The following is a 12,936-nucleotide window of genomic DNA, read 5'->3' as shown; positions in this document are numbered from 1 at the left end:
TGAATTAGAATGCATTTTCACAGGAAGTGTCATTTTCAAAAGATTCTTTGACAGAATCACATCACTTCAATCACATCAAAGAGGCTAGCTTCACAGGTCAGGGCTCACTTAACCTCAAAGACTGAGACCCTAAAGCTCAGTCTATGTGCCTACCTTGTGAATTGGTTGCAGCAGAGTTTTGGAGTCTTGTCTTAAGATATTTATAATTGAATAATGTTCTGATCTATTTCTTCCCTTCCTCTTTCCAGGTTCTTTGTTGTGGAGGATCACATCCTTCACACCACACAAGGTTTGGTGAACAGAGCATATGTTGAAGAACTTTGGGAGTTGGCACTTTCCAAAATTGTTGCTGCCCTGAGAACGCACTCCGTAAGATTTACCACTTAGTTTATATGAAATATTTGTACGTATATTTGTATGTTGACAGATGTAATATCATTTCATCACCCTAACTGCACTATAGGCCTCACGCACACTGTGATGCACTCCTTTGTCTTCGTAGTCATACTGTGATGACCCTGACTTGGTGCTGGATCTGAAGAACCTTATTGTCCTCTTTGCTGATACTCTGCAGGTGTGTGTGTGTGTGTGTGTGTGTGTGTGTGTGTGTGTGTGTGTGTGTGTGTGTGTGTGTGTGTGTGTGTGTGTGTGTGTGTGTGTGTGTGTGTGTGTGTGTGTGTGTGTGTGTGTGTGTGTGTGTGTGTGTGTGTGTGTGTGTGTGTGTGTGTGTGGCAGCTTAATGTTCCTGAGTGAAAATCTAATCATGTTTTAGGTCAAAGGCAGAACTAGAGACAATTAAAAGGTAGATTTTATAGTAAAATTGGTTGTTCTGATTTTTTTTTTTTTTTTGTTCTCAAACAGGGGTATGGGTTCCCAGTGTCACAGTTGTTTGACATGCTGCTGGAGATGAGGGAGCAGTACGGAGAAATTCTGCTCAAGAGATGGAACATCACCTTCAGGTTCGCATTTTGAATAGAAGAAACTTTGTTACTTGCATGAAGAAGCAGAAAGTGACCGAGATATTGGCGAGTGTGGCGTTTCTGTTTCTAATAAGTGGAGGATGCGTTTCAGCTGCACTGACCATGCTCTTTCTAGTCTTAAGGTCATTAGGGCTCACCAAGTTTGTACACACACACGCACACACACACACCAGTGTTTATTTGTGGAAAAGGTTCACGTCCTGGTTTTGATGTTTTACGACCAGCCAGAGAGGGGAAGTGTTTTAAAGCAAACGTCCGGAACATTCTCTGCCCTGCAGAATGGGCAATGCCCTTACCAGACTCTGTATGTTTGGGTTTACATGCCATTGTTCGGTATTGCTTTTGTCCAGTGACACCAGTGGGAACCAACGACACACACACACACACACACACACGCACACACACACGCACACACACACGCACACACACACGCACACACACACGCACACACACACGCACACACACACGCACACACACACACACACACACACACACACACACACACAACCTCTCTGCTTCCTCACTCTGTCCGTCTCTCTCTCTCTCTCTGTCACTCACCCTCTCTCTCTCTCTCTCTCTCTCTCTCTCTCTCACACACCACACACCACACACACACACACACACACACACACACACACACACACACACACACACACACACGCGCGCACTGGGGAAGCCGCAGGAATGTTGTGTTTGTGTTGTATTGTTGAAGAGAGTGCGCTCTCCGGTTCACGGCCTCTCCGTGGAACGTTGGAACGTCCGAATTCTGGAGCGCCAACGAGAAGTGGGGGTGGCAAAGGAGGGGAGGGTGGTAAGAAAACCTCAAGCCTTAGAATGACTCCCGTTGGGATTAGTGTGTGTGTGTGTGTGTGTGTGTGTGTGTGTGTGTGTGTGTGTGTGTGTGTGTGTGTGTGTGTGTGTGTGTGTGTGTGTGTGTGTGTGTGTGTGTGTGTGTGTGTGTGTGTGTGTGTGTGTGTGTGTGTGTGTGTGTGTGTGGCATCTCAGTCATTCCATTTGAATTTATAAGTGATGTGTTTTTTTTTTTTCTTCTCTTCAGGCAGGTGTTGGACCAGGACAACTACAGTCCGATCCCAGTCTCAACAGAACAGGAGTACAGACAATACACTTCCCAATTTCCCCTGCAAGATCCAGAACTGGAGAAGGTAAAAAGAAAACAGAATAATGGCAGGTTAAGAATGCATAGAAAGAAAGAAAGAAAGAAAGAAAAAAAAAAAGACAAAAGGGCATTTCATGCTAGCTCTGCCATAACTATACTATTTACTATATTATTTACTTTTACTATACTATAAATTTTTTATTTTTACTATACCTACTATAATACAATCTCATTAAACAACAGTTTGTTAATTTTTTTTTTTCTAGCTTCCCTTTCCTAAAAAGCTTCCCTTCTCTGAGTTTGTGCCAAAAGTCTACTGCCAGATTAAAGAGTTCATCTATGCCTGTCTGAAATATTCCGAAGACCTACATCTCAGGTACACTTGCATCAACACTTTGTTTTTGCCTCACTGGTTGACAACACAGTCCCGCCTCTCATACACCTGGAGGCAGAAGTTGCTTCTTGTTGCTGTTGAGGACCTTTCCTCTGAACATCAAGCTTCGAGGCCAGATTTCCACTGTGCATGCAGGCAAAATTCTTACTAAGTATGTTTGTCTCATTAGATTTGGCGTAGACACACACAAACACTAAGACTTGGCAATCAGGTCCAACTGCTGTTCCATGGTCTGTAGAGGTTAAAGTGTAACTTTGTGTGTGTGTGTGTGAGTGCGTGTGTGAGTAAGTTATGTTTGATGGAAGAATGAACAGAAACAATGCAGCTACTTTTCTACCACAGAGACAAGCAATCAGGAAACAACTTCTGTTGTCCAGAAGTATCCAACAAGGCTGAGACGCAGCCAGACACACACATACTCACAGAACATGTGCATGTACACTTGTGAATAAACACATGCAGGAACACGCCTAAACTGCTTAATCAAAGGTTATTGTCGGGAACTCTCCTGTTTGACATATTATTTATGGTAATCTCTGATTAGTTTGTGTCTCAAACCTAAGCGCCCTATTTATGTGATTATGCATGTTTCTGTTTTTCGGAAAAGGGACAGTGGGATTGAGAGTAGGAGTAATTGGTTGAAAATAGTTTTACAATCATAACATAGGGATTGGTTTGAATTAAAGTAAGGTTGAAAAGTAGAATTTGAAATCTAACTGTATTTGTGTTTAGCTAAACACTTAATAAATCAAATTATAGAACCTTATTAAGTTTTTCAAAAGTTGAGTGTGAAGTTATCTGTTGGAACCAAAATCCCCCATACAGATGTTTCTTCCGGTACTCTGCTGTCCCGACAGCACTAATCGCTCTTCTCAATCAAAGTAATGACTCCACCATTTGACCCAGCTTGATTTGAATGACCGTGCACACCCTACTATCTGGTTACCACAGTGGCATGCCTGCTTGCCCACTTCAAACGTGCGCACATGGAGATGCACTCCTCCGGATGCAGGGGGAATGATCCAGTGGGATTTTGGTCATTGATCCCATTGACCTCTGACCTCAACCCCTGTTGGAATTTGTGATTTGGCAGAAATCGAGTACGCTTGATGTGTTTGACGTCTGTATGTGTGTGTGCATCCTTTTTATTCCACTGCACCGTTCTGCTTGACTGCTGCTGAGCTGTAGATGTTGTATTAATAGTGGAGGAGGTGATTATTGGAAGACAGGTGTCCTGTCCTCACAGGTTATATGCTCAACCCCAAACATCAGTCCAGCAGTTGAAGACTGATGTGACAGACTGTTACTGTGACTGTCAATGTAGTGTTTTTTATTTCTTTAAAATGACCCTAGTTAGGTTTTTAGTGTCACACACCGAGCTGTGTACCTGGCGGGCGATCAAGGGGTCCTACTCGCTCACTTCTCCACCCTTGAATAAGGAGGTTTCGTGTGTGTAGCTGCACGCTCTTAACACTTACAGTAAGTCATGCTGCCATACCTGTGGCTTCCTGGCTACGTGCTCTCCAGCCCCTCGCTGTTTCCACTGCTGACTCTATCCCTTTTTGCCCTTGTCATTGTTATTGCTCTTTGTGTATTTTTAGCCAATGTGTCTGCATCTGCGTATCCATTCCTCACGTCGCTGTAAACATGCCCCTGCTGAATGCGCTTGGCTTCTTCCTTGACAGTGTCGACCGCTGTGCATTTATTGTGACTGATGGCAGCACAAATATAATGAAACTCAATCCGTACTCTGCGGTGTGTCTGTTTGCGCGTGTGCGCGCTAGCAGGGTTCACTAGCATACGTTGACTTTTTGCCACTCCATACACACCGTTTCTGTCCACTCGGCACTTCTGTTGCTCCCGGAATGTTTTCCCCCCCTTTTCCGAATTGTCGGAACGTTTCTGGAATTCCTCCGCTTTTGTGCGTGTGTGCGTGCGTGCATGCGCGCTCCTAGGTTAAAATCCAGGCACCATCAATTTTCTGATTTAGTTGGAATGTGTTTGTGTGTTCGATTCCAGAGCTCTGTGGGTAACAAACACAGATTATTCTTCATCGTCTCGCGGTGGGAGAAAGCGATCGCTTTCATTTCTGCTGAGTATCTCTGCTTGACGCATGTTTGACCTCTCCTGAGCTGTTGTCTTTCGTGTGTTTGCCAACCTGTTACTTCATTTGCTCTAAACGTGTCCTGAGCTTTATGCTAACAGTGATTCTGGTGGTATGCGCGTTGCAGTGTCCTTCTGTCTGTCTGTGCCCGGCTTCTAATGTCAGGAGGCATCTGGTCTCACACAGGCCTCAGTTTGCTCTTCCAGGAACTAGTTATTAAACAGGGGTAATGCTTTGCCAAGGATACTCTTGGCCGTGGTAATTCTTACTAGACAGCAGAAATGCAGAAATTTGTCTGCCTTTCTTCACTAAACATCAGTCGCATTTCAAACATAACAAAATCAATAGTATGTCAGAGAATTTATAAGTGGCTGTGATTAGCTGCCATAAAACAATTGTTTTAACAGGAAATTTGAGCTCATTTGAGACTCAAGAGCCTCCTGGCCGTCTGCGTGCCTTGTTGGCTCTACATAGTTGATCATTTTAGCACTACCTAAAGGCTGTGGAAAATAGGTGAAGGGCTACATTAAAGTATACATGGGTAGTATCAGATAACAATGATTTCACTGATGGCCAGTGAGATGACTCTTGTTTAGAGGATTTATTTTCAAACTGTCGTCTTATCAGACACTTTAAGTCTGTCTGACGGCTCATAACGTGGTAATGTGCTCATTTGAATTGGCTGACATTTAGACTTCTTTCCAAATGGCGATGTCCACAGACTGTGAAATTTACTTCATTCACACTATTTGTGCTGGCTTCAAGAAATGGAAGAACTCACTTCGACACAGTCGCTGATTCCCTGCCACAATGTGTGTTTTCAGTTCCACGGAGGTAGACGATATGATCCGCAAGTCGACGAATCTGCTGTTGACCAGAACGCTCAGTCACTGTCTGCAGTATGCCATTAAGAAGAAGAACGTCGGGCTGGCCGAGGTATCAATTGTCTGCACATGCAGTTTTTTTTTTTATAGATATTTATGTATGACACTAAAAATAATTAATCTCTAAGGTAAAAATCTAAGGTTGTTTGCGCTACAGTGGAACTCTGCTTATAGGGGTCATTGAAAGCTTTTCCAGCTCATTTACCTTCACAAAAACATTTTCTATTCTCAACATGTTGTTGTTGTCATAACTGTGCAGAATGGGAAAGTGTGTTACCAAGTGGTGATTTTTATTTTCCAGTCTCTGTGCCATTTGGTCCTGTGCTCACTGATCAGACCACACAGTCATTAATTTACAAGAACAGGATGTCATGTTGATGGAGTGTAACTGTAAAATCAGCACGTCCGCATCCTTCATTGGACAATTTAATTTTATAGTACAGGGAACAACACAAGTGTTCCTAGATTGTCCTGCATATAGTTAGTAGGGAGACTACAGGAAAGTTGAAAAGCAAGCTGAACTCACACACACATCATCTAATATGAGTAACCCGGCTGATTTTGTTGCACCCAGCTGGTCCAGGTCATCATTAACACTACCCACCTGGAGCAGAGCTGTCACTTTCTGGAGGAGTTCATATCCAATATTACCAACGTTCCTCCCGACACCGTAAATGCTGCCAAGCTGTATGGTACATCCACGTTTAAGGTAAGCCCCTCCCCTTATTTTTTCACCTACACCGTCTGTTTTAATTTCTGTGTTTACGTGAAAAATAGCAGTGTTTGGTTGAGTCATGTATTTGCTAGGTGGCTAATTTGCATCATATATTAAATCAACCCAGTTACTGCTGCTTTGTTTCTTATAGTGTTCAACATGGCTTCTTCTGTAATGATGTGCCAATACAACTTTTATGGGAGAATAACAGTCTGAGGGCAAACACCAAAAAAAAATCCCTGATATCTGTTTTACAGGATGCTCGTCATGCAGCTGAGGCTGAGATCTACACCAGTCTGAACGCCAAGATCGACCAGTTTCTACAGCTGGCTGATTACAACTGGCTGGTAGCAGTGCAGGGAGGCGGGACGCTGGCTGCCAGTGATTATCTGGTTGACCTGATTGCTTTTTTGAACAGCACCTTTGCCGTCTTTACCAACCTTCCCGTTAGTATGCATGCACACACACACACACTCGCACAAACATGCCAGATTTAGTGTGGACTGTGTGTCTAGAAAGGTTACTGTACTGTGTAAATGTGTGTCTATGCTGTGATATGTGTAAGCTCACTCAGCAGTTTGTCTCGTATGTTGGCATGGGACCTCACAGGGCAGGACAAGCTGCTTTACTTCATAAGTGTAATTCCCTGTTACAGGTTAGTTCATTAATGAGGGCTCGGTTAAGCTCAATAAAAGTTGAGCTGATCAGTTCGGCATCTTGAGATTATGCTTTGGCTCAAGTTATTGACCCTATAGCCCAGTGACACTTAATCAGGATTATAGAGCACACCATTACCAGTAAAAAGTATATGTGAGGGTGTCAATAACATAAAAATCCAACTAACATCAGGTTAAGCATTTTAGGCATTTCCTGTTCAAACAGCTGCTCCAATTGAATCAATATTAAACACATCAGTACCTCTAATTACAGGTTTTATTTTTATTTTGTAAAACACTGTTTTAAGCACATGTGCATAAAACTTCTGCAAGCAAATACTTCCGCACACACACACACACACACACACACACACACACACACACACACACACACACACACACACACACACACACACACACACACACACACACACACGGGGTTAGCTCTAAGATGATTGCGCACGCCGATTTGGTCAGAGCAGGTCACAAGGCCGTGAGGACACAAAAACACACACACACACTGCTGAAAGTGAGCTCCAGCACTTTTAAGAAGCTTTTCCTACACCCCCACAAGACCAGGACATGACCCCGTCACACATATTTTAACACGCACTCTCCCAGTGTGGGGCCTCCTAAGTAGATCATTTGCTGTGGATGTAAAATGCGGGTGGTATGACCCCTCTGAAACAAAGGTGATTAAAAAATGAAGGAGAAGATTTATCCTGAAATGAGTTGGTTGCTGTTGAAGGGACTAGGCTAGAAAGTGTTGTGCCACTTACTACTGCTCATTACCACTGCTATAACCGCTAGAGATGTTATTACTGCTTTTACTGTACGAATCTTATTTCTGAGGAACGCGTGACAAAAATTAAAATCTAAAATGCAAACCTTGGTCAAGCCACAAAAAGATGCATTCCTCCTTATATTGCAGCAGTCCTATGGCTTTGGCTAATGACTTTTTAAACTCGAAACTTGCTCATCAATGCAAAATATAATAAAAGTTGATGAGCGGAAACTTCAAACTTGCAACTTCAAACTATCAAACTCTTACAATAATGAAGATTAGAGTGAGTTGTCAAATTTATGCTAACGAACACCTGATAGATAATTGCTAAATCACGTTTGTTATGTGTTGTGGCAATGCAAACATATTTCGGGCATTAAATATTGCTCAATTTCTGGTAGTTCTGTAGTAGTTGTACTGAAGAACCTCGCTGGGTATTTAAGGTGTAAATGCAAACTCTATTCCATACAGCATCTTTGCATTGTTCTCAGAAGGACCATTTTAAGGCCAAAAAAACATAAAACATAATTGACCATCTTTAAGTTATTTAGGCTTGAGGCTTGTTTTATTGTAGTTTAAGGGAACACAGCAGTGTTGGTCAAGGCCTAAGCCCCTCTGGGTACACACTGAAAAGCTCTAAGTTCTTTGAAGATGAAAAAAACTCAGATAATAAGTTAACCAGGACTCCAGGAATGCTCGATATAAAATCTCATGACTATACAAAAAAAAAAGAGTTAAAAAACAAGACGACAGACTAACTGGCCTCTGATGTTAGTATAGTATAGTCTCACTGGGACAACTACATTACATTCTTTAAATTGTCTGGTGCACACAGTATGTATCTTTTTCGCTTGTGTGGTCATTTTACCGGTTCAGAATTTAACTGGTTAAAAGCGGACTTGAGTCTGCTTATAATAAAACCTTCAGGCTCACATTTCTCCAACAACATCAGAGAGAGTTCAGACATGTTCTCCATCTCGGTTTTCTCCAGAGAGGAAAATGCTGTTTGTCCAAGTGCTAAAAATACAAGTAGAGTTTATTGCCATGTAGATAAATACTTAAAATTGAATGAAGCTCAAATTTAAATATCAAGGGGAGCCGTGAGGAGACCTTTGAGTGAAAATTATCTTATAAAATTGGAAAGGAACTCTTTGGCCCCCTAGTCCTCCTCTTTTATCGCTCATTAGCTCCCTGGTTCTCTGTTGGCTATGTATGGAGGTGGTTTGGCCGCAGCAACTCCTCTGTTGTGACGTTCTAAAGCACTGGGATGCACAAAATGTCAGATAAAGCCAGATTAGCATCACCTCAAGGGCCCATGTGCAATAAATACTGAAATCGCTGCAAGAAGCCCTTAGACTCCTTCAGTTTCAACTCTTCACGTCTCCCATTAATAACACTCTGAGATTCAATGTTTTGCCATACACTAAATTTCCAGGTTTATGTTTTTTTTACCTCAGGGAACTCCTGTAGAACACGCAACCTTACCGGTGAGTATCTGTGCTGTGGTAACAGAGTGATGTTTACAAACCCCGTACTGACCCTTACACTTTGACCTGAAGCCCACTTGCACGTGCGCCCACTAGCATGTGAGGTAAAAAGGGCAGTGATGGACTTTTAGTAGAGGAGAGAACAGAGCCAGCCACTTGTCTGTGCGAATGGATTTTGTTTGTATTTGAGCTAATGAACCAGAACTCTTGGCAGGTGCCAGTGCTATTTGTAGGACCTGCTGTGCTCTTTACTTTATTTATAAAGTGAGAAAGCTGACATTCGAGACTTTAATTTGATGTAGTCATCTGGTCTTGACCTCAGCGGACGTGAGCATGATGGGTGTTGGAAACTTTTCTTCTTGATTTATAACCAAATCTGACTAATACCCAATTACACAATGTGTATTATTACAATATTATGTTTAGTACTCGTCCCACTAGGATAAGAATTGATTCCCTGATATCTGTCAGATCACATCAAAGTTAGTCCCTGAATTCAAACTGCTTGCATTGGCTTTTTGTGTGCATCAAGGTTTGAATCAAATTGAAAGCACTCACAGAAATGCAGCCTAAACTAAGGTCCAGGTCTCATTTTTGTGGTGCTTCTTGAGTGACATTAACAAATACCTGCTATAACATAAAAATTTGTGATTGAGAAACAAGACTAAATCTGGAGCTTCTCTCTCAACAGTAATTTGGATGTTGGCTATGGTAACTTCAGTCCCCAAACACATAAGTAGATTCCCATTTGTAGCCATTTTTCAGGCCATGAATCAGAATAAACATCTGTAGGCCTTGGGGTTCACCCCTGGAATACTCAGTCATTCTCATATTTTCTGTCACAGATTTAGTCTGAGGAGCGTTGAGCCCTGGGGTGTTGCACATCAGTGTTGTCATTTTTTGCTGTGATTTCACCTCTTGACTTTTGGCTGCCCTGACTGGCTGTTCGTGTGACTGACAGGTTTCTGGATGGACAGAGAGCATATTGTTCACCATGTCCAATGCTTTCCAGGAGTAGTGAATCACCCGTGTTGTGGCATTGGGAAGCGTTTGTTTCGAACTCAACCTGTTTCTTGCATCAAGGGGGAAACTCTGTGTTGGCTGGGAGTATTTTAAATCAAGCCATCGTGCAGTTCGATGGGCGAAAATGCACGTCAGTCCGTTGTGGCACTTGGAACACAAGGTCTTGCTTGTTCTAACTCATTTGTCAACAGACTTGCATTCTTTGTATTGGAGGTTCAGGATTTCATTTAGCACAAACATGATGTCAGACATCCTCAGATGTGGAAATGTATGGAATAGAAGCCTTGTTTATTTGACGACACACTATAAAGGACTGGATCACCACAGCCGTTGTAAATAACATGTCACTGTCCATGGCGATGGCTGGTGTGTCTAAATGAACAGGACTGCTGCAGTCGTGTTTGACCACACACAGATAGAGGAGTTTATTCTGGAAATACTGTGTGTTTGAATATCAGAGCACATCCCTCTTTTGACCACAAACAGACTTTTTTGCTTTTGTATTAAATTAACTGGATTAGAACCAGACTTTCAGGAAATATTGGAATCTTTCTTAAACGTTTTTAAAGGCCTTTGTTGGCGATAAACAGTACTATCTGCACTAATGAATGTTTTATATTAAAAATACATTATATTTTTTTAGTCATTGATTTAAAGTGTAATATCGAACATTATGGACGATTTTACTCATTGTCATCTGTAGGCTTTCTCATTAATTACATCTGTCCTTCTTCCCCTTTCATTTCCACTTCTTAATTATTCACCACCCCCTTCGTCTCCCCGGCCACCCCACCAGTCCCGTCTCCGACCTCGCCTGCTTTCTTTCTCTCTTGTCTGTTTGTTCAGCCGTTAGGAGCTGAGTAGCTTTTAATGAGCTCTTTGATGAACGTCCCTCGTTAGCCATATGGAGAGATGGAGGGAGAACTGGAAAGGTGGAGCTGAGGCAGAACTTAGAAAAACAGATAACCTGGACGGAGAAGTAGCTTCAATTGGTTCTACTTGCTTTTTTTTTTCTTTCCAATGAGTCTTTTCTTCTCATCACTCCTTTTTTGTTCTTTTGTCGTCTTTCTTTCACGCAACCTTCCTTTTCCGATTTCTTTCCTTACCTCTCATTTCCTCCCCTGTGCTCATCTTTCCTGGCGTTACATTTTCTTTACTACCTCAGTGCTTTTGTCCTTTCTCATTTTCCACTGACTTTTTTTTCTTTTCTTTCTTTACTTTCTCCTTTCTAAAATCTGTGTCATGGTAATTGGTCCAATTAAGTCTTTATTCAACTTCATATGCACAGACCTACCAATGTGTTTGTGAATGTGTCAGTCAGACCAGGTTCAGGACATGTAAACAGATTTAGCCCATTTCACGCTTAATCCCACTCTATAACTACTGACCCTTGGGCCTATGGGTGTGTCTGTGTGTTCTTTAGAGACCCGCATTGTCTGGAAGGATGTCCGTCCAGCTGTAGGTCACAACTACAATGGGATCTTTCTGCTGCTGTTGACTTTGTTATATGAGGTGAATTTTATGGATCTAGCAGGGGCGGGAAGCTAGTTATTACTGTGGCAGCAACTTGAGTTACTGCCTGGAGAACAGAGGAAATTACATTAAAATATGTAGTTGAAATGGTTTTATTAATGAAAGCCTTTGAACTATTTTGTCTGTAACTCGTTTTTTTAAATCTGCTAATTACAGATCAAGTAAAGTTTTCTACTACAGTATGCATGGAAAATATTGCTGGACTTGAAATATGGGATCCATATTTGTGAGGTTTCTCTGGATCCTCTGGCTTCTACACACAGTTCTAAGGCATTAAAAGGCTTATTCCACAAGTTGCTGTCCTTAACATCATCACAGCTTCGTCAGAATCCAGCATTTGATACGGGCAGTGTGGACATAGCGTTAAAACTGCAAGGAGCTATAAGCAACAGTTGGTGTTTTTCCCCCAATGGAAAAAATCTGTGCACTGTACATCCCAAGCTCACATGCACCCATTTCCATCGACTGTCTTTTTGTCCGAATACCGCAGCCTAGTTGCGTATATTATATTATATGCGCATATTACCTTTTTTGTAGTGTTTCCTTCTCTTAATTGAGGAAAGATATTTTCTTAAATAGCAGCGTCTTTGTAGCATCGCATAACATGTAGAAAGCTTGGTCTCTAGGTGGTGAAGCAGTTTAGAAGCTTCTCGTTAGAGCCAGTTGCTTTATATTATGCAGAGCGGGTTTGGTCCATTGGAACAACCTGTGGCAGTAAGTCTAGCTTTTAAGTAGGACTCTCAGTATTGTCTGTTAAAAGCTTTCTTTTTCTTTGTAGTCGTTGGCTCTTCTGTCTCGATACTGGCTCTTTTGCGCTGCGCAAAGAAACTTTCCAAAGAGGTTTGTTTGCTAGCGTGAGGGTTTTAATTTAGTGGTAATGTGTCATTTGTTACCGTCCGGTAACTGGTAGGCTAGTGGTTGTAGGTAAGACACGTGTCCGAGGCAAGCGTCAACTTTACAGCATTTTGGTCAATTGCTTGATACAAGTGCAAAAAGTAACACTGACCTGACCTTTCAGTGCAGCTGAACTGCCTATTGTAATGATGCAGGATGCTGTTATGTGCAGCATAGAGGTCCTACCAACCACAACTAGTGGAGTGAAGTCACAATGCACTTGTCAGAGAGTTTAGACCAAAAAAAGGAAGACCCAGCTCTGTGAACTGCATAGACCTTAGGAGGAGGATTGTCATTACATGCTCTGTGAATGACAGTGGCGTATTCAATCGCTACTCAAAGAACATACGGAAACAGAGTCACAT

General features: G+C 42.1%; 1 protein-coding gene across 2 annotated transcripts in view; it reads left to right on the top strand.

The window, feature by feature from the left end:
- Positions 1-12,936, top strand: part of exoc6b (exocyst complex component 6B) — a 58,114-nt gene that overhangs the window by 20,771 nt on the left and 24,407 nt on the right. The window contains exons 11-19 of one of the 2 annotated variants that reach the window (XM_029167592.2): positions 249-369; positions 503-574; positions 862-959; positions 2,038-2,143; positions 2,364-2,473; positions 5,420-5,531; positions 6,054-6,188; positions 6,452-6,640; positions 9,092-9,121. In XM_029167592.2, the coding sequence (XP_029023425.1) occupies positions 249-369; positions 503-574; positions 862-959; positions 2,038-2,143; positions 2,364-2,473; positions 5,420-5,531; positions 6,054-6,188; positions 6,452-6,640; positions 9,092-9,121 (973 nt within the window). The remainder of the gene's footprint in view (positions 1-248; positions 370-502; positions 575-861; positions 960-2,037; positions 2,144-2,363; positions 2,474-5,419; positions 5,532-6,053; positions 6,189-6,451; positions 6,641-9,091; positions 9,122-12,936) is intronic. The other variant, XM_029167604.2, reaches the window with a different exon arrangement.

This window comes from Betta splendens, chromosome 2 (genome assembly GCF_900634795.4).
Source record: "Betta splendens chromosome 2, fBetSpl5.4, whole genome shotgun sequence".
Classification (NCBI taxonomy): domain Eukaryota; kingdom Metazoa; phylum Chordata; class Actinopteri; order Anabantiformes; family Osphronemidae; genus Betta; species Betta splendens.
Note: the sequence above shows the minus strand (reverse complement) of the source record. Positions and strands in the feature narration are given on the sequence as shown.